The sequence below is a fragment of the Dryobates pubescens genome, chromosome 7 (assembly GCF_014839835.1).
Source record: "Dryobates pubescens isolate bDryPub1 chromosome 7, bDryPub1.pri, whole genome shotgun sequence".
Taxonomy (NCBI): Eukaryota; Metazoa; Chordata; class Aves; order Piciformes; family Picidae; genus Dryobates; species Dryobates pubescens.
In genome coordinates this window covers 14,104,973-14,132,789 of record NC_071618.1, presented here as the reverse complement: position 1 = coordinate 14,132,789, position 27,817 = coordinate 14,104,973, and the positions used below count along the sequence as shown (strand labels likewise).

At 38.7% G+C, this 27,817-nt stretch overlaps 1 protein-coding gene across 3 annotated transcripts in view; it reads right to left on the bottom strand.

Moving 5' to 3' along the window:
• NALCN (sodium leak channel, non-selective) overlaps positions 1-27,817 on the bottom strand; it is a 240,213-nt gene that overhangs the window by 163,964 nt on the left and 48,432 nt on the right. For 2 of the 3 annotated variants that reach the window (XM_054162907.1, XM_054162905.1), the window contains one exon: positions 19,907-20,061. In XM_054162907.1, coding sequence (XP_054018882.1) covers positions 19,907-20,061 — 155 coding nt within the window. Of the gene's footprint in view, positions 1-19,906; positions 20,062-27,817 lie in introns of those variants that run through there. The other variant, XM_054162906.1, reaches the window with a different exon arrangement.

Here is a 27,817-nt window from a genome sequence, read left to right as displayed (position 1 = left end):
CTTTCCTTAGGAACTTGTTAAAGTACCAACTATGTGCTTTTAGCAGGATCCATGTGCTTAGGTCAGAAATAATTGAAATAAAAGGAAAATGACTGCTAGCAGGCAACAGCAAGCACTGGAATGAATAACCTTGAGGACTTCAGAATTTGTCTGCCCTGAGCTCTTTAAAAATATATTAGATAAGCATCCATAAGGCATAGCATGAGCTATAGAGGCAATGAACTGGACCCTCACACTGATATCATTTTGAGGTTGATACTGATTTCCTCCAATTTCACAGCACTGAAGAATTCTGTGTTGGAAAGAAACTCTGAGATTATGACACTTTACCTGCAAGTATTGCCTTCCTTGATATAACCATCTCTAACAGATCTGATTTACTCCTAACCAAGTATCATACTCAGTTCTAACAGCAACATTCAAAAACAGAAAGAAAAATGTATTTATCCCCAGTTAGCAGATAATATTCTGAGTTACTGTGTGTATAATGAACAGAAAGTTAAACAACCACTTCTCTGGGAAAGAAATCCTAACAATAAACCACTGATGAATTTCTTAAAAGAAAGACAAAACATAGCAATGTGAGAGAACATGAGCATGAAATCATACAAAGACTGAAAACCAACATCAGGCGGACAATGTATGTGCTGAAACTTGCATTTGTAGAAAAATCTAGTAAGAACTTCACTGATTAAAAACATGCACTGATATTTTTTACCCTATGTATTACATCTAGGTTGGACTTGATGATCCTTGGGGTCTCTTCCAACCTTAGTTACTGTGATACTGTGATACTGTGAAATTATGATCCAGCTTCTTTCTATAGTATTGATAGTGCAAATAATTTGGCCTGGCAACTAGATTACTTTCTTGTCTAATATTCCTTTATTTATTGTGCAAAGAGCAAAGGAAGCTTTACAAGGCCATCTTCCACTGACTCATCACAAACAAACAAGAAACTATGGAAATTAAAGCTGGGAGAGGAGGTGAGTGGAAATCCTCTTAACTATTTCATAGTCATGTAAATGACCAGTACAGCATCTGGTCATTAAAAAATTGGTATTACCATGCATAAAATAATCTCTGTGTCTTTAAGCTGCACATAGACAATAACTTTTGTAAATGCTGCACACAGACACTACAAAGAACACTGAGTTCTAAGTGCAAAATGCACCTTGCATTAGGGTTTTCCTGAAGAACTACTTCAGGAGTTGCAGAAACAACTTCTGCTGCTTGTGAACCAGTTAAATCATATTCTTCAGTAAAATCTGTGAATAATTGGTCGTAGCTTTAACTTCTGTAAATTAAGAGATGTAAAGTAACACTCTGGATAAATAAAGTGTCACTCAGGACATGATTTGATGTTAACAACTGTGTCTCTGAGACTCTGAATATTATGCTAAAAGCATCATATCCACACAACACGAAGTACTGACTCTTGCTCTAAGCTGACTCTGAAAAGATACCCTTTTTTGAGGGTCTCAGTGAAAGATTGCACACTGCAATGTGTATTGTCCATCTGCACCCTAACTTGTGCTGCAGTAGGTATTGCCTGTTCTTCTATCTTGAGCATAAAGTTGGCCCAAAAGGCATTAAGCTGGTATAAAAATTCAGTATTATGTGTCTTCTTCAGTGACTCCAACTGTAACACATTCATGTACCCTGCTTCATCCTGAACAATCCCTACTGTGGGTCTTAATACAGGTCAAATCACAGCCTGAGTCTACTGCAAACAAGTGGTTATGTAGCCAAATACTGTAGCTCTTGTTCTCATGCATGTGCCTGCACGACATGTAGCTGCCTCCAACTCATACACACCTTCAATACAATTCCAAATAGGCTCACATCCTCATTGTCTTCCAGAGGCTGACATTTCTTTGTGCAATATATACCTTCAATATTAGGTTATAAAATCACCTCCTTTGTAGGCTGTGGCACCAGGGTTGTGACACAATGCTCAGAGGAACTTGCAAATGCCAAGCAGGTGATTTTATCAGTGCAAATCCCACCTCTGACTCAATTCCATAGTACACACATGTTTTTAGAGTATATGGCTCAGCAGTACAACACATCAGAAAGATACAAGGCCAAACATCTAACTGCAAATACAAGCTCTGGTAGCCAGAAGTTCCAAAATTCTGGGTGGCAAAAAGTAGAAAATGCAGAGAGCCTATGTCACTAAGCACTTGTCTCTGACCATAAATGAAAAAAAAGGTAATCCAGGCATTGAAACAGAGGCCATGAACATGAGTAGGCTCATCTTGTTGTTCTCTAATCAGCAGAGAAATGAAGCCTTGAGTTTTTCAGCTTGCTTTGCCTCTTCCATTCCTAAGTTTCCTAGGCTTCTAAGTTCTATACTTCTATGAAGAACAAATTCTCTATGGGAGAAAACATTCAGGTAAGCATAGAATGATATTACTACATGAAATGCAAACAGGAAAAAGAAAAACACCGTTTTTTTCTAGACAACAAGATTAATCAGTAATAAAACTGAAGTTTTTTGTCTGAAAGATGATGATAGACTTGATTGTCACTCAACCTCTGAATTCTATGTAAAATGCAGAAAAAGAGCAGATGAAAAGCAAGTGCAAGAAAATGTTCATATGTAGAATACAGAAAAGTTGGCTAATACAGAAGGGTATGTAAATAGGACACATACCAGTATAAAAACCATGCAAAACCTGCCACAGGCAGCCAGTCAGAACAAAATAACACAGCAGTTTACCAGCAGCGACAGAAATCCTATTGTGATTAATCTATTTGCCAGCCTCCAGGTAACTTTTGTCAAGATGACAAACTTTGTCAAGATGACAACTCAGCTATGTACCAGCTCCTCGTGCACATTACCACCAAGCATCTATGTTCTGTGTTCTATGATCTTAACGATTTCCCAGCCCCACTGGTGACTGACAAGATCTTCCAACACAAATTTGCTGTTTTCAATTCTTTTGAATTTTATGCAGTAAAATTTAATTCTTTCAGCATCATGAATTAATAAAGTGTGTAACTTAGCTGGAAACAGAGTCCTAAAGTCATCCAATCTCATTGCAGCTGTTTAAATTAAGTGCCAAAATTGGGAGCTTAGTTACTGTAATATTTTTCATGGTGGAAAGAAAAATATTGTACTGTTGTGTGGCTTACTCTTTTTCAGATGTGAACTGAGAATCTTAAACTAAGGGCTCGTACTAATTACCTAATCTTAGAAAGCATAAACTGGGGTCAAAATCTCTTACTGAAATGAGGCAAAGTACTGATCATTATGATGCTCTACTGCAAGGTGACAGTAGAGCAGATTTGTTGGGAAAGTAGAGGATAACCTTCTAAAGGAGTAGTTGGATGAATGGAAAATGCTTCCCACAGGATGAGCAAAGGTGTATCTTGACACTTGCCAAGATGACCCACACCTTCCCTGGAGACAGAATAACATGTCTTTAAATTGTCTTAAATTCTGCTGAGTATTAAGGGGAATCTCCAAAGGAGCTTTTACCATTAAAAACACCTGTCCACTGAAAATATCTGTAGAGAATTCAGGAAATATAGGAATTGCTTGCATATTGAAATAATTCAGAATGTATTTACCAATACTGTCTTAAGTATAGAAAAATACAAAAGTGGTAACTATGCATTAGATATATTAAGGATTTATTCAGATCACCTGATAAATACAGTAAGACGTAGTCCCCCTTTGATCACAACCAAAATGTATGATGAGGGTAATGAATACATAGCGCATTTAGTGTTCATAGATAACACTTTACATCTTTCAACTCATCTCTGTTCTTTCACAGATAGTAACAGGTAGTGAATGCTCTTACAGTTTTTTAGAAGTAGTATTTCAGTGGTTCACAGGGGTTCAAAAATATTTTACTTTTCATTTAGCTTGTGACCTAGGTCTTTTCCAATACCACTCGGTGCATACTAGACACTGTGTACAAATTCTTCACACAGGAATGTCATGATATTGAGCCTGGAGCAGAATACAGTAACTATTGAAAGTCCCCAGGAACAGTAGAGAAAAGACACTTAGAAAAATAAAATACTCAGTATTTAAATATTTGAGTGACAGAGTAATAAATTGAGACTGTGCAATATTTAAGGGCCTCTACACATCTGCCACAGGGTATTGCAAGAGCAGCAGCATATTTGAAGTCAGTTACCACAGATAAGCTGATGAGCTCAAGAGTCATACCTAAGCTTCTGCTCTGCGTGTGCTGCCCCCTCTAGAGTGACCATCTGTGATCTAGATTCCCTGGAATAGCATTATTCCCTCCCTCTTAATCCCCAGCAGAAGTGGGAAATCCAAGCTGCAAGATGGCCCTGTGTTATCAAATCAAAGATATTAAATCAAAGAAGATTTGATAAGCTGCTCTAATTACAGTAACAGAGGGCATGTTGCATGACTGTTGTAGATTGTTTGTAGGGGATGGTTTTGCTCATTTCCCTCAACTTTACGAAAATGCTGTTTAGGATAAAATAACCAAATCTTAGGAGGCAAGGTAAAAACATTCTGTCCCATGTTTTATGCAAGAGCTGAAGGTCAAAGCCTCCAAACTGGTCACATGCTCTTGTCTGAAAGTGAAAATCTTCCACTGAGAAAACAATTACCTTTATTACCCAGTAACTGCAGCTTTCATTATGCAGATCTATATTGTCTTAATTGTACTGACTGATAATTAAGCTGATAGAATCTAATTTTCTTGGTATAGAATGACAGGTTTCTAATTGCCTAACTTCACGCTTTGCCTATTGGCTAAGAGTTTTTTGCTCCTTAGTGTGGCTGAAATTAGTCACACCTTTTGTTTCAGGTCACACTTTTCACTCTATTTTTGCACATTTTTCCTGTCAGACTGTGAGCTGTTGAGTAGCTATCCACACAGATAGTTATTGCCTTTGACGTAAGCCTTTCTTAATTTTCATGCAGAGTGCAAACTGGTGGGCTGGGAGGTTGTTTTTACTTTGAAGCAGCTCTTGCTATTTATTTTCTTAGTAAATCCTCGTTAAGGAGATGGTCTTACTGTGCATTTATTTCCCTTTGTCCTCGACATTCCTAGCACATATGTGTCCCCTGATTGCTTTACCTAACCTCTCAAAGTTATCTGACCCTTTAGTTAGCATTCTGCATTAGAGGAAAAAGATAATACACCTGAGTGTTTTAACTCAGGCTTCTCATAGGAATTGTAAGTAAACAGTAGCAGCAACACAAAAGCAAATTTCCTCTTTGATTTCACAGAGTATGTATCACCTCAAAATCAAGCTGGGAAGCCTTGCTTTGAGGGAACAGGGGCAGCAGAAAGTAAGCATGAAAATGTCATCTCTGGAAATAGTAGTTATACTGACCATCTGGATCAGTGGGCACTGACACACTGCAGACTCTCAGAGTGGATGCAGTGCAGAGGCTTCCTACAGGTGCTCTTTGGGAGCTTGGCTACTCCAGAGCCAATCACAACCCCTCCAGCACTACATCCCCCAGGAAGCTCCATTCCAGGATTCCTTGAACTCTTATGCTAGAGCAAATAAGACATCTAGGGACATAAAACAGCAGAAAGCAAGGGGTAGGGATATTTAAGTGGTTCAGTAAGAAGCCAATAGCTGTGCTGGTGCCAGTGAACTGTACTGAATTTTCTGGTTTTTTGGTTATTATGCTTGTGATCTCTTACTAATCACAGGAGAAGACTTACACGTCTTCAAATACATTGCAAGAAAGCTAAGACAAGAGGCAATGTAGGCCCACTGCTGAATGAGGTGGGTGCTTTGCTGACAGAGGACACAGAGAAGGCAGAGCTGCTAAATGCCTTCTTCGTCTCTGTCTATACTGCTAGAGGCTGTCCTTGGGAACCCACTGCCCCCAGGGCCCCAAAAAAAGCAGGACAAATGAAAAATTTTCCTTGGTTGATGAGAACTGGGTTAGAGAACAGTTAAGTAATCTGGACATCCATAAATCGATGGGTCCTGACGGGATGCATCCAAGGGTGCTGAGGGAGCTGGCAGAGGTCATTGCCAGACCACTCTTCATCATCTTTGGTAAGTCATGGCAGACAGGAAATGTACCTGGGCACTGGAGGAGGGCAAATACCACTCCAGTCTTCAAAAAGGGTAAGAAGGAGGACCCAGGTAACTATAGACTGGTCAGCCTCACCTCCATCCCTGGAAAGGTGATGGAGCAACTTATCCTCAGCACTGTCCTTAGGCATAGCAAGGACAAGAGGGTCATTAGGAGCAGTCAACGTGGTTTTACCAAGGGGAAGTCATGTCTGAGCAACCTGATAGCCTTTTATGAGGACATACCAGGTGGATAGATGATGGTAGAGTAGTGCATGTGGTTTATCTTGATTTCAGTAAGGCATTTGATACTGTCTCCCACAGCATCTTTGCATCTAAGCTAAGGCATTGTGGTCTGGATGATCAGGGAGTGAGGTGAATTGAGAACTGGTTGAAGGAAAGAAGTCGGAGAGTTGTGGTCAATGGACAGAGTCTAGTTGGAGGCCTGTAAATAGTGGAGTCCCTCAGTCAGTACTGGGACCAAGATATTCATTAACAACCTGGATGAGGGAACAGAGAGCACAGTCAGCAAGTTTGCTGATGACACCAAACTGGGGGAGTGGCTGACACACTGGAGGGTTGTGCTGCTATTCATTGGGACTTGGACAGGCTGGAGAGCTGGGCAGGGAGAAATTTAATGACATTCAACAAGGGCAAGTGTAGAGTCTTGCAGCTAGGAAAGAACAACCCCATGTACCAGTATAGGCTGGGGACTGAGCTGTTGGATAGCAGTGAAAGAGAAAAGGACCTGGGGGTCATAGTGGATGGAAGGTTGAACATGAGCCAGCAGTGTGCAACAAGTCCAGAGAAGGGCAACAAAGTTGGTGAGGGGTTTGGAACACAAGGCCTATGAGGAGAGGCTGAGGGAGCTGGGATTGCTTAGCCTGGAGAAAAGGAGACTCAGGGGTGACCTTATCACTCTCTACAACTACCTGAAGGGAGGTTGTAGACAGATGGATGATGGTCTCTTCTCCCAGGCAGCCAGTACCAGAACAAGAGGACACAGTCTCAGGCTGCACTAGGGGAGGTTTAGGCTAGATGTTAGGAAGAAGTTCTATACAGAGAGAGTGATTGCCCATTGGAATGGGCTGCCTGGGGAGGTGGTGGAGTCGCCGTCATTGGTGGTTTTCAGGAGGAGACTTGATGGGGTGCTTGGTGCCATGGGTTAGTTGTTTAGGTGGTGTTGGATTGGTTGATGGGCTGGACGCGATGATCTTGAAGGTCTCTTCCAACCTGGTCTATTCTATTCTATTCTATTCTATATGTGGCCAAGAAGGCCAATTGTATCCTGGGCTGTATTAGAAGGGGTGTGGTCAGTAGGTCAAGAGAGGTTCTCCTTTCCCTCTACTCTGCCCTGGAGAGGCCACATCTGGAATATTGTGTCCAGTTCTGGGGCCCTCAGCTCAAGAAGGACAGGGAACTGCTTGAAAAGAGTCCAGTGCAGAGCCATGAAAATTATTAAGGGAGTGGAACCTCTTCCTTACAAGGAGAGATTGAGGGAGCTGGGGCTCCTCAACTTGGAGAGGAGGAGACTAAGGGGTGACCTCCTTGGTGTTTATAAATAAACAGTGAGTGCCAACAGGATGGAGCCAGGCTCTTCCCGGCGATGCCCAATGACAGGACAAGGGGCAACGGATGGAAGTTGAGGCATAGGAAGTTCCATGAAAACAGAAGGAAGAATTATTTCATTGTGAGGGTGACAGAACACTGGAACAGGCTGCCCAGGGAGATTGTGGAGTCTTCCTCTCTGGAGACTCAAGACCTGCCTGGATGAATTCCTGTGTGACCTGGTATATGTGATCCTGCAGCGGGGTTGGACTAGATGATGTCTCAAGGTCCCTTCCAGCTCCTGACATTCTGTGATTCTGCAAATTTCAGACTATGAGATAAATTAAGAAACAGGACATGAAGTTTTCTGTCAATAAGGGATTGATGAGTCTGAGGTGATACAAGTTGAAACCAGCATAACAAGATGCAATTAAAGCTTGCATTTTACCTGCTTTGTTCTTAATTTCCTTATACCTTTCCAGTAAGATTGCCTTTCTGACACACTTTGCTCTTCCCCTTCTTCAGCTCATGATCAGTGACACTTTGTGGGTGTTGTACCTAATATCAGCAAGTAAGATTTATTTATTTTTTAAGATTGCCATTTCTATCAAGCAAGTACTTATCAGAAGGTATATTAGAAAGAAAACTTCAAAATACTGCCTTTCAAATTGAAATCTAACCAAAACATATTGGTTCAGCATGCAAACCATTCTGTCTGTACTCCCAGGTACAGATGGGAATGAAAGAGAAATAGGAAGAAGCACACAGCACAGATGTCAGACAGGTCATTAAATTCTGCACAGTTTACTATAATGACATAAGTGATATATCAATCTATATATAGTAGAAAATGATGGCCACCAGGAAATATCCACAATTACAAACAAAATTGAGAACAAAAGAAAAGTTCTTTGAAGGTTGTTTTATTCCATTATAGATCAAACTATTTAGCTGCTCAAACTAACTAGAGGAATACCCTGAAATGGCAGGGGTAAGTATGCTCCACTGAATTCTCTTGGCAGCATTAAACTGTTCTTTGACTGTCAGTACTAGACAACAGTACTAATCTATTCACATTAGTTTCACCTGATTGCCTGGTTTAAAGCAAGACTCAATTACTTTGAGATTAATACAGCAATAAATTAAAATTCTGGAGGGCTGCTCAAATTACTCTAAGCTTCCAAAGCTCTACCACTTCCCAAATATAATTTGTAAGTGTAACTGAGCTAATTCTATATACATTATTTGTGCTAACATTTTTTGCATACCTAAAGCATTGCTTAGAATTAGAAAAAGTCTTGATTGAAAAGTTCTACACAGAGAGAGTGATTGCCCATTGGAATGGGTTGCCTGGGGAGGTGGTGGAGTCACCATCACTGGAGGTTTTCAGGAGAAGACTTGATGGGCTGCTTGGTGCCATGGGTTAGTTGTTTAGGTGGGTTGGATTGGTTGATGGGTTGGACGCGATGATCTTGAAGGTCTCTTCCAACCTGGTTTATTCTATGTATTCTATGTATTCTAACTAAAATGGCCTCAGCAAGAAAAGTGGCAAGTTTTTTTCCCCCACCTCCAAACTCAGTTGTCTAAAACCAGAAACACTGTCTTAGTATCCTTACTTGAAAATCCGTGTGTTTAGGCATCTCTGTGTTATTCTTTCAACACAGAATTGCAAAGAGCTCACTGTGCCCATGAGTAACAGCCGATATTTACATCGCTGTCCTGCCCTTGGACCCACATAGTACAACCACTTTAAACAGTTAGTGTTTGTTGTGGAGTGCCAGGACACTAGTGCCTCAGCCCTGGGGACGGGACACTGGAGTTCCATTCTGGTCCACATATTGAGAGTTCCTTCTCCCAACAGCAAGAACTAAGAGAGCTTGAAGAGACTGAAATTCTTCAATAAATGTGCACCCTGCTAGAGTCTGATTATTTTGGCATTGTAGCTTTGTTTAAAGTATCAAAATATCAGAATCATAGTTAGAAAAACCAAGTAAACAACTAAGACTACTTCTCCTATGCTATGACTGCAGGTCATTCATTTTTCAGCCACATACAAGACTGAAACAAAACTGTGAAGCTAAAGAATAAACAATATACAGATAAATCTTAAGGCCCAAAAAAACTCTGGGATAACTAAATCCAGCATTAAATGAACAAGAAAACTTTAAAATTATTTTGTATAGCACAAAAAGTCAAGATTTTCACCAAGTGTTTTCTGCACCAAATCCACTAACTTCTGTATGTGCTTCAGTATGGTTTTAGGAGAGATAGCAAGTGTTTTTACTTTGATCTCCTGGTGATAATTTTTATAGGTAATGATGCTTACTGATACAAAATATTCATCTCTTCCTAAATAAATTTGCCTGCATTTAAATTCCAACCACTGAATTTCATTAGCATTTTTTCTTCCAAACAAAAAAGAAACCCCAAAGCAAAACAAAACAAAAGAAAAGATGCCTTCTGCACTTAAACTCTTTCTGATGAGAAGCTAAGTATGGCCTTGTAAGCCGGTCCTTAAGAAGCTGTGACCAGTGAAAACAGTATTGTACCTTAAGCCTGAACAGGGATTTATTAGTTGAAGCCTCTTCAACTTTTTCATTATACCTAACTTGTTCATATTATTTACACAGATATGCTCCACTCCTCACAGTATTCACCATCATTTGTAACTCAAATTATTTTCAAGAGGAACAAAATGAAGAATGCAAACTGTTCTCACATGCACAGGGCATGTCAACTGATTTCTTCACTTTATGCTCACTAAAAACCTGCATAACCTTCTGATGGTGCCTATGTAAAGGCAGTCTAAGATGTCATGCCAAAGCTTATTTAGGTTCCTGCAGTAGGCACAATTGACAGGCTTGTGGTAGCAGGGAGCAAGCCAGAGCAGGGACACCTGTGAAGGGACTGCAGCCCATGACTATTCCTGTTCTGGAGCAGAAGAGATGATTAAGAAGGAAAGAGCAGCAGCAGAAGAGTAAGAAACAAGGAGCAGCAAAGAAAAGGAGTGCACTGACCCCACCTTCTTGCACCACTACCTGCCTCATATACTGCAAAAGCAAGAGCTGTAGAGACTAGGACACAAGGAGGTGTGTGGTCTGAAGTTGAGACAGGCAAAAGAGGAAAGGTATTTTCCCTAAGTGTCTCTTTAACTGTTTGTCTTCCTTGGTTAATTCCTGAATGATTTTAAGTTTATGTTAAACTCCTTGTGTAGAGACTCTTTTGCCCATGACTGCCTCAGCTGGGATCAAGGTCCTAATGATCCTTGTCTGCAAGGCCTAGGAATGAATTCCAGAGAGAAGCCCACAAATCTCTCACCAAATAATGACTTTCCCTGGTTTCTTAATCAGTGGACTAATGGTGTATGCTTTAAGTCATTTTGGTGGAAATTTACAAGATACGAGTTTTATCATTGGACACTCTGAATGGCTTCCCTAGCTACATTCTGATACCTTCACATATTAACATCGTTATCACTTGTCACATTACTACATGGTAACTCCACAGGCCATGGTCACAGATGAAGGACTCTTTGATAGGCACTTTACATGCAAGTGCCTGAATTAAAGAGCTGTGTAAGTGGAATAATATTAGACCTGTTTATCAATGTATTTAATACTATGATGCACTTGGTAGGATAAACAGAGCATTAGGACTCAGTATGTATCAAGCATAAATATCATCTGTAAAGAGTCTGACCACAAATTTTGGTTAAATTGACCAATGCCTCTTTCCTAAGAGCTCAACCTCTCAGCCTTTAACAGATACAATTACATCCCCCCACCACTCTGCATTATCTCAGATACCACATGACTTACAGCCAAGGAAGTCAGGCTGCAATGGTGATGTGGATCTGCATTTTTGGCCATCTGTGTCTGTGCAAAATGGTGCTGGTTCCATTCAGGTGCAGACAGCAGTGTTAAAGGGCAGTGAAGGGAGGAAGGAAGCTGAAAAAACCCTTGCAACCCTTTTCCCTGTCAGCTCTCTCTCTTACTTTGAGCAACTAACCTGCAAATATAATTTTTATTCTGTTCATCAACTCATAATTCACTATTCCTCATGGACCTTGAAGTCTCAGAGCTAGCAAAGTAGGCAATTGTGCAGGACAACTCATCAGTCATATTTCTGTCTCTCACCCATGCCAGCAATCTATAAAGACCAAGTGGCTGCTGATATTGCCACCAAGAGACAAGTGGGTATTGTCAGGTGGGTGTGGAGAAACAGAGAAATTAAAAGGTGTCAGTATCAGCCTCTCCTGCCTGGCAAATCTGGCCACCTATGAGGGGATTAGAGCATTGGTGGATAATTGGATAAATACCTGGACTTGTGTGATGTCTGACACTGTCCTGCATGACATCCTTGTTCCTAAATGGAAGAGCCATGGATTTGATGAATAGACCACTTTATGGATAAGGAATTGACTGCATGGTCACACTCTAAAGAGTTGCCAACAGTTCAATGTCCAAGTGGAGACCAGTGACAAGTGGCATTCCTCAGTAGTCAGTACTGGGACTGGTGCTGTTTAACATCTTTGTCAGTAACATGGACAGCAGGATCAAGTGCAGCCTCAATAGGTTTGTCAATGACAAGCTGTGTGGTGCAGTCAACATACTGAGTGAAAGGGATACCATCTAGAGGGTCCCTGACACACTTGGGAGGTGAGCCAATGTCAACCTCATGAACTCAACATGACCAAATGCAAAGTCCTGCATGCGTGTCAAGGTGATCTCAAGGCCAAATACAGGCTGTGTGGAAAATGGATTGAGAGAGCAGGCCTGAGAAGGACTTAGGTGTGTTGGATGATGAGAAGCTTAACATGGCTCAACAATGGGTGCTTGAGGTCCAGAAGGGCAGCTGTAATTGGAACCGCATCACAAGAAGTGTGACCAGCAGGCAAAGGGAGGTGATTCTCCCCCTCTATTCCACTCTTATGAGACTCCACCTGGAGTACTGTGTTTGGTTTTGGGGTCCCTAGACATGGACCTGTTGGAGTAGGCCCAGAAGAGGGTCATGACAATGACTAAGGAGCCAGAGCAAATCACCTATGAGGATAGGCTGAGAGATTTGAGATTGCTCAACCTGGAGAAAAGAAGGCTCCAGTGAGACCTCACAGCAGCTTTCCAATACCCAAAGTGGACCTACAAGGAAGGTGGAGAGGGACGTTTCACAAGGGCACGTAGTTATAAGATAAGAGGTAATGGTTCTATATTGGAAGAGGATAGTTTTAGATTAGATGTAAGGAAGAAGTTCTTCACTGTAAACGAGGTGTGGCACTGAAACAGGTAGTCCAGAGAATTTGTGGATGCCCTATCCCTGGAAGGCCAGGCTGGTTTGGTCTTTGAGAAATTTCATCCAGTCTAAGGTGTTCTTGCCTGTGGCATGGGGTTGGAACTAGGTGATCTTTAAGGTCCCTTCCATCCCAAACCATTATATGATTCTTGCAGCCAAATTCATGATATAGGTGCCCACATAAAAAACAATGGACGTATAACTCTGAATGCCTGCTGTTCCTAGAAGTATTTCATTGGGATCTGATTTAGGCTGCCTTCTCAGCTTTTATTCTAAACTGTTATCAGCATCTTTACACTTTTAGTGTGCATCCCTTTTCAGTTGTTTGACTTTCTTACGTCCATCACACCTCATCTCTTAACACACTATTCAGCCACTGCAAATTCTAATCTTAGAGACAGGCATCCAAACTCTAGGCAACATTAAATCTCTCAAGGGAAATATACTTAACCCTAATGGTAGTCAGGCACAAAACCCAGATTCACAGTATACTGTCTTAACCATAATTCCTTCCTTCTGAACAATGGACCTAATGTCACCCCAATCTTCTTCCAACCTACGAGCAGCACCTTCATAATTCAAAGTGGCTGCACTCTCAAGGTATTTTTCCCATCTGTTGAGGAATGGCTTAAATTGCAGGGGCATAGTCCTATGGAACAGCTGCTTGAACAAAGTGTGTAGGCCGTACTCCATCTAGATGTTTGCTGCTCGCAGTGAGCAGGTATGCTGATGTAGAGGGTCATCGTGACCTTGAAGCTGTGCTTGCAGGTGCGAGTATAGCTAAAGGATAAGTAAAACAAAGAATTAGAGAGGAGTTTGCACGTAGATTCTAACTGTAAGTAGGCTGGATATTATGATGTAACCCTGGACTAATAGCCAATGGAATAATTACACTTGTGCATATTTAGCTGAAATGCTATATAAGCCGTGCTTTCTAACACTAAAGTTGAAGCTTGCTTATCAATCATATTGATTGCTGCGAGTCTTTCCCTCACCCATCTCGCCGTTGGATATTTCTTCACAACACCCATCATAAAAGAAATCCTAAGAGAAACAGTGTCAGGTAGATAAAATTTTAATTTACGGGTGAACAAAAAGGTTATTTTGATCCCTGTACAAGTGCTTTATTAAAACAATACCTGTAAGTGAATTGAGGAAGTAGACTTCAGCCCAACTGAGATGTTTCCTTTGGAAACATTAAATTTCATTTACTTGTAACCTAGTCACGTCTTTTCTTCCAATTGCCAGTTTTTAAAAAGGCTGCCAACCACAGGCATGTCAAGAGTATTTGAATTCTGTACCTTATATTATAAGGGAAAATGCCTTATAATAAAATTGGCAAATAACTGATACATAAAGCCCTGTTGCTATTTTACAGCCCAGAAAATGAGATGATTCTGTTGGTTCATTGTGTGATTGAACAGTTGTCTTGCATTGTAAGGCAAGTAAGGTGTACATGCTTTGAAGCACTTCTTACCACTGAAATTTGACTGTCTCCAAGATACAACATGTGTGTATTTATTTCCTATACTTAAAACAGGCATTAAAATGGTAGTGTTTTTTAAATACTCTCTGCAGGTACAAGATGTAATAGTATTCTTTATTAGAGGACTGGCTCTGAAATAGACAGATAGGTTGATGATAAAGCACAGAATAAGATCTTTTGGAATGATCAGGAGTGGTATAAAATTTCTCTCACTTACTTTGTATAGTATTTTTTAAACTTTCAGGTTTCTTTCATTTAGGACTTTTGGGAACATTTGAAGCAATATGTAGCACTTTAGCTCATGAAAAAAACACATTCTCTAGGATTATGCAAAGAGTAAATCAGTAATGTAGCTGCAAGTGTACATCTGTAGATGATTACAGATGATTGCACCCATGAGGCATGTGGAATGATTACTAGCCAGATGTTCCAGAAATTTGAATGCAAAAGAATTGGTACCATTAAGAAAATACAGGTAAGGAAGAAAAGTGCCCAGGATTCAGAAACAATGGGGGTTCTACCACATTTATGTCACACAGACAGCTCTACCAGCATCTTTAGTATGGTCCTGACAGCAATTACTTTCATGTTAGACTTTAACTAAAGGTAGATGCACACACATGTAAATGGTAACATAGAAGGCAGGACTACTCATCATAGTTCTCCAATTGCCAAGTCTTGCATGCTATTATTTAATTCAACAATTATATTTATGCTTTTTAGATATATCAGATGTAAATACTTAGGCAAACACAATCACATTCCTAATGAAATGTACAATTACTGGGTTTTATTCACAAACCAAAGGCAATTTTTCTCAGTATTTAACTTGATTTTTATTGTACACTTCATGATACTACCATGCTATCAGCTGCTGCCTAGGGAATTAAACACAGATAAGGAAAACACAGATGAGAGAGTAAAATCAGAAAGAAGAAACAGGCCAGCTGTGAATGTACCTGCGGGCTCTCAGTGGGAGACAAGGCTGAAGGCTGTTCTATTATGAAGGAAACATCAACCTTTTTGTAGAAGCTTGAATCAAAATCAACTAAGTAGTCTGAGAAAGAGAAGAACTTGACAGTACCATACAAGTAGAGGCAATAGTAAGGAGCTTTGCCACCCACATCCACACAGCCAGCCAAGCCTTTCATTCATATCCTTTCTCTTACTCCCACTCAGCTTCACAGGTAGTATTCAAAAAATCTTTCAGGTATCCTGACGAATAAAAGACTTCATTTAATATGAATGTTCCCACTATATAAGAACAACACCTACTTAAGAAGTCAAGTTCTGTGTCAAACTGTTGGAAAGTGTACTTAGGTTACTATGAAGTTCATGACCAACTTATTAGAAGAAAGCAGCAACTTCAGCTAGAAGCTGAAACATCTGAACTCACCTCACCTAGAAGAGTAAATTATTCTTTCTCTACTCTTTTTTCCTCTCATTTCAGAAGATCACAGAGATAGGGATTTGAGGTACTGAGGATTTAGCTAATTGGTTCTCTATTTGATGTTTCATTCATTCTCCAGTTTCACAAACAGTTCGTAGACAGACCTAACTTTCCTAGAGGCATAGCCATACAGAACTGCCCCAGTTTTTAGAACTGCTCCAGCTTTCATTAACTTCACTGTTATTGGAGACTACATTGGCAAAGTTGGCAAAACCAATTGGTGTTAATTTCATTCTACAGCCTGTTTAGAAATACATACATTGATGAACAGAGACATTAGTTGTAGATACATGGTGATGTGGCCTATGTTTGAAAAATTATCTTCACAAACATCAGATATTACAATTATATCATTAATATATATTGAAAGGATGAAGGCACTGAAGAACTTATACCACAAATCTTACTGCAGTATTGCTGCACAAATGCAGAATGGAAGCCAGTTTTCTAAGAGAGGAGAAGCACTTGATGGTTTACATCTTGATTTTAAAAGGTTTTAAACATTGTCTCACCATGGCAACATACAGAAATCCAGCTAGGTGAAACTACTCTGTGATGGGTGCAAAATTATTTGTTAAATGTTCTTATGAGCAGCTATTAATGAAACATTGTTAGGAAGAGTGTCAAATAAGGCTACAACAGTCAGATCTTGGTCTACTTCTATTTATCTTTTTATTCTTGAGAAGATTGATATAAAATAAAATTTCAGATGAAAATAAGCAAAGAGGCCTTGGAAAAATTAATTAGGATGGAATTACAATTCCAGAAGGTATTTGAAATTGAAGAAATAATTTTAAAAAACCCCACCACACAGCAAAACCACAACAAAGACAGAAGTTAAGGGTTTACATTTAAAAAGAAATAATCAAGAAAGCATGGGAAACAGTGATGGGAGCTCTTTAAAAAGACACAATGGCTGTAACAAAACCGAAAAACACATGAATCACCCACACCCACAACATACTGTTTCTGAAAACTGGAAACACTTCACTGGGACATAGAAACTGTATCAGAGGTTAGAAACACAAACTAATGGCTCTGCTGATATATTCTGACAGTACTGATTTCAACCAAGTGGCGAAACAGCTGGAGAAAGTCTAGAGAAGGATAATAAGAATAATTCAAAGTATAAATGTAAGTACTATAGCAAAACACTGAAACATCTGGAGCTATACGCTTCAGCAAGGTTGTAAGAAGGTAGAAGAGACATAATGATAGTCTTGAAAGATGCTGAAAAGCTTTTTAAAAGGTTGGGGTTTTTTTCTGTCAATAGTATGATGACAAATCGTGATCTTAACTTGCAGAAAAGAAAGATTCAGGTTATTATACTTTAAGAAAATCTTCCTAGGAGTACAGACAATGAAACAGTGCAATAGATTTTCTGGAAAGACTGTGAAGTCTTCTCTACATCAGAAGGGGATGGCTTAGATTAGTTGTCTATAAATAAATACACATTCTTGCATAGAAGCATACATAAAACAGATAAACAGAACACCTCAAAACTGAAAACAGAAAAATTGGGAACTAAATAGATGATCAAGTACCAAATTTGCACTATCATCTGTCCAATTTTCGTCCCTTTAAAGCCAAAGCCATTTATAAAAGTTGGAGCAGAGTATGGCCAAAATTAAGGGATTTTCCAAATATGAAACTAACTACTTGGCACAGCCTCCACAGTATAAAAAACTTTATTAACTTTCATCTGATTAGGATAGCTTGGTCATCACAAGGTGATATAATTGTAAAAAACTCTCACTTTTTTTTTAAAGAGATGAAAACTATCAGAAATTATCACATTCAAATATTCATAGCTTGTACTTATATACTGCAAACTAAGTGGCACTAATTACACAGTAGCTGCCAAACTGCTGTGCTCTTGTGATTTTTGTAATGATAGATTTCAGGAACCAATAGGACAGCCTGCATAATAATATCTGCAAGTAAAATATCAATGAATGTGTACAATAAAATAATATAATTACACAGGAAAGATCTGCTCCATTACTTACCTGTTAACTACTTACAAAGCTGCATCACAAAATGGAGATTTATAAAATATTGATAAACTTCCCATTTATAACATTCCTAGTCTGAGGAAGCTTATTTAACATTCTGATCAAGACTGCTGTATCTTAACCAGTATTTTAAAGTTTACTAACCAGCTTTAAATTGACATTCAACTTCTGGCTGCTACACCAAGAGATGTTATGCCCTGGTTACCCATTTCTAGACAAAAACACATCAATGTTTAGTTTCCTAAGCCATGTTTGATCTTTAAAAGGCAGTGCTCAGAATGACATTTTGATAGAGTATAGGCTGCAACTCAGGAGATTGGAGTTTGAGCCCTGTTTTTAAAACCAGCTTTGCAGGCAACCTTGGACAAGCTTTTTCACCTGTCTTTGCTAATCTCCCCCATCACTAAAAACATACTGGCCTCCTTAATTAAGCACTATGAGTGTCATTCAAATCATCTATCCACTTAAGTTTGTCTAAGTCACTGCAGCCACTTTTCTCTGGTAGGCACACCAGATAAGCAGCTAGAGTAACTGCCTTTAACACCACAAAGACTTTTGTATGTCAAGATAAGAAGGGTAATTTCAATCAGAGGATTTTTTTTTCCTGGTGATACACCTATCCCACACTCCCCTGCCAAAATACCCCAAACTAGAGAACTTGTGCATGGATGCTTTTAGCTTCTAGTGTGAGCTTAGCATGGCAGTATGACGCTAATTTAGGAATCTGAAGATTGCCTGGGAGATCAGACAAAGTTATCATTTGATATCTACTGAAGACACAAATGTATATAAAAGGTACTATCAGTAGCACTACTCAGCTAGCAGTACTGGTACAACTGACCCCCAGCAGAAAGCAAATTGAGCTTGGGTGAAATCAGTTCTTAATCTGTTTCTCACAAGAAAAAAGGGACTGACACAAATGGCAGGTTTTGTTCAGAACGTATTTGGTATCACAGGACTCTGAGACTGTTGTAACTCTTAGCTCATCGTTTATATTCAGCACCTTGGGAGCAAACTGAAGTGACTTCAGTTGCAAGGCTTTTAATATTCAGAAAAACTTTGTGAATTGCTGTCATTTAGCCATTAAACCTTTTTATTACCTTCAAGTTCAGCTTGGGGCCAAGACAAAAGTCTGGAGCTCAAGACAGGGGAAAAAAAAAATAGAAGAAAAAGTCTTACCAGAGTCAAAGAGATGAATCAGAAAGAATATGGCCTGTAGGCATGCTTTATCATTTGAAGGGACTTCCCTAACTGTGCTGAAATGAAAATTTTAAACTGCAGGCTCCTGTTGGACCTTTGATAAATAAATGTGAGATAAACACAATGTTTTGACAGGGTAACTGCATGTTTTCCATTTGGATATGGATCTTGCCACAGCTGCCTATGCTCTTGCCACCTTTCCTGAATTATTGTTCTGTGCTTATTTCCCTATGGGGATGGCATGACACATTGCAGCTAGAAAAGAATGCATTCTCCCAGTGATTCTGTAAGTGTTGTTTCCAGAATACAAATTGCACTTGTCTTGCAAAATCTGTGCAACTCCCAGTCATTCTTCTGGGTGATGTTCTGACTTAGTTTGAATTGAGACTGCCACAGAAACGCATGGATTTATTTTTCTCTCCACCCTACCCTTTAGTACCAAGATTGGTATCAAAGTAATTCTGTGTGTTTGTTATTGTTTATTTGATTGGTTGGGTTTTTTTCATGGGAATTACTACTAAACACAGTCAAACAGGATGGATTATATACTCTAAAAGGAATAATAAATAAACCAAATAAATTAGTCATTATACTCGCATACTGGTGATAATCAATGATTGACTCAAATAATGGTTGATTCTCAAATAAAGACATTGTTTTAAAGGTATTGAAATCCTGGGATCCAAGGCAACCTAAAAATAGATTATAACTTCATAATTCCAAAGCAAATAGCACAGCATCTTTCTGTCATGCACACTATTTGAGCAGAATACTGATTGCATTTGATATCATTTCAGCACAGACATAAGCTATCTCTTTGATTCGTTTCATAAACATTTTTAAACAGATACTGAAATGGATTTTACCAGTAGGACAGACCTATCTCATTAAAGCCACTGTAGCCCAGCTCTTGCCTGCTTAGTCCCAGATCTTCAAGGTCCATGCATTTAAATCCAGGTGGGCACTGGTAACCTTCTTCTAGCTCTCTGGAACAGTGGGTGTCTGGGATAGCTAAATTATTCCAGGTTACATTTCTGTGAAAAATACAAAATTCAGGTGTTATATAAACTCAGCCCATAGCAAGACTAAATACTTGAAAGTGAAGGAACTAAAGGGAAAAGTACATCAACTATTATTTTTTTCTATCTTACGTTCTTAACCACGTGCACTTACTGCAAAGGACAAGCTAACAGCCTCATAAGACTTCAGCCTTCTGTAATGACAGTACAAATATTAACAGCAGAAGCTTCATACTAATTCCTAGAGACACCACCAAAACTGGAGACTCTCCATGACACATAGTAGTTAGTATTCAGACGTTCCAACTAATCTTTATGCAATTTGGACACTACTGCTTCAGGGTTCTTTTCAAATCCTGAGAGTTTCCAATTGCAGTCAATACTGTAATTTTGACTTACACAGACATTACTTGAATGAGCTTTGACACTCCTTAAAAAGATCATTGTGGATGACTTGTCAGCTATCTGAGAATTTATTCAGCTTCTTGTACCTTGGTCAGGCCATGTTTCTACCACAGATAGTAACAGGCAAGAAATCAGATCATTACATGTTCCTGCAGTTAGTATCTAGGTATTGTATGACTGAAACGTATTTGATTTACTTGTAGGTCAGTCCAATCATATTTGGTAGAACAGGTAAAATAATGTAAACTGTTATCAGCTGGTTCAAACTGATTTATGTTGGTAAATCTAGCACTTAAAAAATAGAAAGCTCACAAGACAAGGGTCAGTACTATGACATTGTGTGGTTCATTTCTGACTGTTGTCATAGACTACGCATCACTTGTCTTCCCAGCTCCTGTGGCATCTGGGGCTGAGATGGTGAAGAAGCTGTCATGCTGCACTGCAATGGGAATTCAGGTAGGCCCAGAGCTAAGGGACACAGAAGTTAAAAGGAGAAGGACAAGTTTGTCTCTCCGTGTTCTGTTAAATCTGTGCCTGTGGCATGTATATATAACAATGGGTATCCAAGCATTTCCAAACTTTGACAATGAGTTTAGTTAAGAGGTAAGAGGTAACCTTAGCAAACTACTTTCCTCCATCCCAAGTAGGTCCCTGTTAGGGTCTACAATGCAACACAGCACAGTATTGCAGTGCAGAAGTGAAGATTCATGTTACTTATACTATGTCAGCTGCGTAAATCAAAGAGAAGGTTGCACTATGACATAGCTCCAACTGAGCTGAACAGGCACTACAGATAAGCAAAATCCAGTTTTCTCCTTGCTTGTGTTCTCTCATCCAGCAAATGAAAATCAAAATTTTTGGTTCAGTCCTAGGGCAATTTCAAATCAAACTTGAAAAACTAATCATCTTGAGTTCTAGTCTGAGGAAAGAAAGAAAGAAACAAACAAACAAAATCAAAACCACAAAACCACCACCAAACCCAAAAAACCCCAACCAACAGTCAATAGCATTTTTCCATTCATGTTCAGGCTGATTCTGACTTTCTGGTCACAGCACAGACTTTTCAATAAACAACTAAAATGAATTGCTGAAAGCTACAAAGAAAATCTTGTAGTCATCAAACCATTATCCTGAGGCTTCGACCATTGCCTTAAAATTAATCATTTTAATGAATCTTGCTTGTCCACAGGAAAGGTGAAATTTTCAGTCTGCCCTTTAGCATAATTAGTATCTTATTGTTCTTCTGAAAGTCCTCTTCTTGTAATCTAACTCACAGATGCATTTTGACAACTAAATTGGGTGAACAGAAGCTTTAATTACTTTATTTTTCTTGCCTTTATGCACTGAATGAGACAGCAATAGATTAGTCTAAATCTGCCAGTGTGAAACTAAATCTCCCTACAGAATTTTTCCTATGAAATTATAATCACGAACAAATAACTGCAGTTGCACCTATCCTGTAGTCATTATGGACAGTTCCAGCTGAAGCTTTAGAGAACACTCTGAAATTTAGCTATGTGTTTAACTAGAAAGACAGATATGCAAGCATACATGTACTCATTTCACTTTTCTTAAACATGCTCAGCACACATCACTCAAGGATTTAAAACTTCATCTAGGCACCTCAACTCCTTTATACTAGAATATGTTAATCTATACCCAGTTGTATACTTAATGTTGGATTTGTGACCTGACATCTAAAAGCCATTATAATATATAGGATTATCACAAGAAAATCTTTCATTCATATTTTCAAAAATGAAAATAAATTCATTGGCTCAAGCAGATTCAGAACCCTGGCTACTGATAGATAATTGCGTTTGCATTATGGTTTGCATTAGAAAATCTTTTAAATCCAATAGGCTAGAAGTGTGAGCATATATTACTAAAAGTGTTTCTGATGCAATAACTACATGCAAAACACTCATTTTAAATGCTTGACTTAAACCTAGGTAATTTCTGTATCACATCAACCCTCACTCTAAAGAGGAAAAGCTGCCTCCATGCACTGAGTATGATTTAGGCTATAAAGGAAGAAATCTTTTCTTACAGTACATGTATAAATACAGGCCTTTTAATGAACAATATCACTAGGCAATTCGTGTTCTGCCTCAAGACAACAAAGAAGCATAGATTAATCTACATGGATTAGATAATATTACACATCTAATCTAGAAGTGGCTAGAATACCACCTGATATTTTCAATATAAGGTTATTTAAATTGTTGTATTCCTTCATAAGCCATAATCAACATCAACTAAGTACTGAGATGCTGGTTCACAACATAACTAATTTTAAGCAGCTCAGAAGTTTGATCAGGCTATGTGCTTAAATATCTTGCTGCATAAAGTGCATCGGTCCAAGAGGTGAACTTCACAGGAGCGCAAAGGATAAAGGAGGCAATTCATTCCACATTGCTTGATAATCTTTCAATAATAAGATTTTAGCAAAAGACATAGGAGTGCTACTCTAACATGTTTTTAACTACCTGAAGAATGTACATACATACATATGAATACCACAAGAACTTGAATTGACGTGTCTTCACAGTACACATGCCATTGACTCACGGCATTTGTAGCGGTACTTGTCTTTCAACAATTACATTCCCATATGAGCACAATCTCTTTATTAGGGCTGTTCTTCAAAGAGGGGCTTCCACTACTTAAGAGACAAATTACCCAGGGTAGCTTCCTAACTTCCTGCTTTCTGTTAGCCTGACTTTCTCTGACGAAAATAGAAATGGAGAAAGAATGATTTTTTTTTTTTTTTCTAGTACTCTATTAATTTCTAAGATAAGGCATTCAAAATTACCAATCTATTCATGTCCTTTCCAGATCCAGAAAAATTCCAGAAAAATTTAAGAAGGATATTTATTGATATTGATATTGACATTCCAAATGGTCAGTTAGGTAAGGAAGTCAGTAACTAAAAATGAATTAGCTGGAGCTGAAGGATTCTCTGTATTAGTTAAAGAAACTCTATGTCTGTCTCTACACCAAAACCAGGCACTGCAAACAGGTGACTAAAGAAAACTGCATTGGTAAAAATACTACAGCAAGCATAAAAAATAGCTGATGAACCGCAAAGCAAGTAAGTCACAACTGTAGGGAGGAACTCATTAAATGGGATCTCAGAGGAATAAGCACTGGGTTCTGTGCTATCCATTTTCATTAGTGACCTGGAAGACTGTTTGAATCCTCCCTCATCAATATCACACAAAGCATATGCTGAATGATGACAAAAACCTTTGAGAACAGTAACGTAGCTCTGAAGAGCTTAAAGGTTACTCTCAATAACTGTGATTTAATGTCATAGAACCTAAATGCAAAATGGACACTGCTGTATAGAAAGTACAGAAAGAACTAATATAGGAACAGACTTGGATCAAATGATTAAAAAGAGATTGATTTCTCTTTAATATATCAGGAATTCATAGTTGTCTGCTATATGAATTTAGTTGTCTAACTCTGAATATGCAATATTTTAAAACAATTTCTAGTCCTATACATTTTTTAAAAAGATGCTTCTGTTTTACCATATTACCAGAACACAAGGCAAAAGCATCACGCTAATGAGAACATGACAATGTATCTGAAACAACCGCAGAAGAAAGCACAGAGCTCCACGCTGCAGAGAAGCTCCTGACCCTCAAATAAAATTGATTCTTGGCCAGTAATACTCAACATATAAAAACATCTTCTGATGAAGTAATGCTGTGGTTCTACATTGACTTGTGAAAAGTTATCTTATGAGTATTACTAATACTGTGCTTTATAGGGGAATGGTAGCTAATTAATTGTGTTTATTCTGCAAACCAGGATGATCTACATCTGCGAAACACCATCACTGCACCTTTCTAGACAATTATTATTATCCATCAATATTTTTTTAAGCTTTACATTCTATATTACATCAGTATTTTATGAAATGGGATGCAATTTACAAGCTCGATTGATTCTGAGAAAACACATATTGCCCCCTCACCACAACCTCCTGGCTGGGATGGGAAGGAGAACTGAGAGAAAAAGGCAAAGCCCTGTGTGTTGAGGTAAGGAGAGCTTAACAGAGCAGCACAAAGAGGTAACAGCAATGAGGGAGAACACCACCAATTAAACAGGATATACACCAGGTGACACAAAACACAGCACAGACCAGGATCACCCAGCCCATTCATCTGGTCATGCCCCACTGCCACCATGTCACAGTCACCTGCTCAAAGCACCCACACTTGCCCCAGTCAGCCCTTCCTTTTTACAGTGGCATGAAGTCAGTATGATAGCAAACAGTCATTGGCTGGTTCAGCTGCCTGTCTTGGCTGTGAATCCTCTTATCTTCTTGTGAAGGGGGTAAAAAACAACACAAAAACCCCAAGGAAACAAACAAAAATATTAATCCTCTCATAGCTGAACCCAGGACAACATCAAATGCAGTATAAACTTTATTTATTCACAGTTTGCATTCTAGATACAAAGATCCCTCCTGCAATTGAGTCCATGCAAATACCCAGGACTTGCAATTCAATTTGAATTTCCTTGCATAGATTTTGCTAGTGCTACTTGGGATGCCGATGGTAACCTTCTTAACCTTTAGATATTGATGCAAGAGGTCACAGGTCTCTATAGGTTCTGTGCTACAACTGAGAGCCACATGTCATACTAGAGTGTCTCAGATACATTAGTTATTTCAAGTATCACTAACGACCTACACATGAGCAATTGCATCATGCCCTTCAAGGTAAAAAACTGATGGTTCCTACAGTCAATAAGCCAAGTCATCCAGTTCTAAAGCACAGAACCTTGTATTCCAATCAAGTGACCTTCCTTAATGAAGATTTACAGTAATAAAATAAAAGATACTGCAGGCATATCCATAATTAATGGCTACAATTTTATGCCAATAAAAATCAGGAAATCCGAGAGTAAGGTTCCTGAGACAATGTTACACCAGTAACATTGTGCAGAAGGAAAGTTTTAAATAACTTTTCTATATTTTCATATTCTAATACATCCTGTTAAAAGCTCAAATAGCTCATGCCAGCTACTATACAACTGCCAATATCACTAGGTAGTTAAAAATATTTCTCTCATGCTGCAAGTTATGCTTGTTTTCGGAGACTACGGGAATTTAAAAGATATGAGGATTAGACAGAAAATTGCTTGCTTTCTAGCTGACTCTGTAAAGAACAAAATGGAGAAGTATTAAAGGTTATTTGTTGCTTGGTGACCATGAAAGCAATCTAAGCACCTAGGCAAATTTCCTTTCATTTGTCCTATTAAATGCGTCTTTCACTCAGAAATCCGTATCTTAATTCTTACTGCCCTAGCCCAATCAAGTCTTTTTTCACCAGTGGGAACCTCTGAACATACGACGTCTACTAACAGATGTAACTTCCTTACACTTCTGCTTTTTTTACAGAAAGACCTAACAATAACAACAGCTGCTACTGTAAAATTGTTAAGAATAACAAAATTGTGTTATAACAACTATGTTTGTTTCTATCATGAACTTTTGTATTGCTCATTTTGATAATTATTATCATATTATGACCTCATCTTAACAAGGAAGATATTAACATATAAATCAGTGATATTTGTATTTCTGAAATCTGCAGCAGCAGTTGATCATTAGTATTACTATCATTATTAGCCATATTTTTTTCTAAGTGTACTCACTGTCAGCTAACTCTCCTGTCAGTGAAGTTAGACACATATATAACCGTAACATTCAGTGAACACAAGTCATACTGTAATTGAGTTTTATTGATAGATCTTCCAGTCTGTGCAGGAAGAGATTGCAATTTAGAACAATGCTGCTGCAGGTCCCAGGTAATCAAATAACGGTATCATTCAAAATCTAAAGTCATCATGTACTATACTCACAGAATCCGTTTCCAGTTTTTAATCTGAGAACAAAATTTGTTTCCTCTTTTAAACTGCAAGTGTGAAAATTTCTTTCATATTTAATTTTTCTCATAATTATATCTGTAATTGTAACTATATGGTTTCCAGGCCTTTCTGATAACAGATTGTCTCTGATATCTATTCATTACTTTTATCACATTAAAAGATAAGGTAGGGCATGCTTAAGGGACTCATGACTTTAGGAACACTGCAAACACAAAGTTTAAGTTTTGGCAACTTTCCGTATTTTACATTTTAACAAACACAGATTTCACTACTCAAGAATTGGTAGCTGAGAAGAATATCAGACAGCATGTGCTAGGGATAATTTTATTCAAGTCTACAAGCCCAAATAACTGAGGACATCCCTCATGTCTTCTATTAATTGTTAATAAATCTTGAAATAGCAAGGAAATTCCAGAAGAATGCTAATGTGCCATTAACTTTTAAAGAACAAGCAGCACCACTGGTTAGCTTGACATCAACCAAGATGAAAGAATGAACTGATACAAAGTTTAATTGATAATGAGTAAAGGACGTGAATGAATGGAATTAATGGCAGGCATCATGGATTTAGAGGAAATAATTCTCATCATACTAACATGATTTTGGTAAGATTACACATTTGTCTGATAAAATTGCCTACTTTAGACTTTGTAAAGCAGTTCATTCAGTAACACATGACTAATCTAAAAGTTGGCACTACATAATATCAATAAAGTACATGCTAAATGGGCTGAAATCTGATTAACTAACTTTCGGCAGCGGAGATTATTGGAATCAATACGGCTGACCAATATGATCGGGTATTGATCCTTTATTGTTCCAGTATTGCAGGCCTATGGTGCAGGCCTAAGGTGAGAGTATAGCACAGTAAAGCGTGGAAGGAGAGGAGATAGAACAGGCAGAAGTGCCTAGCAAGGGAACTGCTACAACTTATATAAACTCGGAGTGCCTTGTTGGCATGGACTCATTGGTTCCCTATGAGTGACCACACATCACACTATTATAGATTATTGGTCCAACTACTGATGACACATGAGGTTTGTTGATGCAGGTGCATGTCCTGTTGTCCCAAGATAACTTGCTATGTTTATAGCTACCAGTGCCTTGTTTTAGTTACAGTGCTGCAAGACAGCACTGTTTGGTACACTGATAGCTGCCTCTGGACTTAATGTTGAGCATGGCCTAGCACCATGTCAGGCTCTAGGCCTGCACTGCCAGATTGCTCACACTGCTCGTCGCTGGCATTGCCACGACTAACATGGCAGAAAAATACCTGCCAGTGAAATGATCATCACGACCTACTGTCATCATAGAGTGAGAAACATATATAAATTCAAGAATATGGATAGAAGCATAAAGAGTAATGAGAACAGGGCTCTTTGACAAATTATCAGGATCATTTGTTACAACAAAAACCAAAATGTGCTTCTATATAGCCAAATGCAAAGTTATAGGA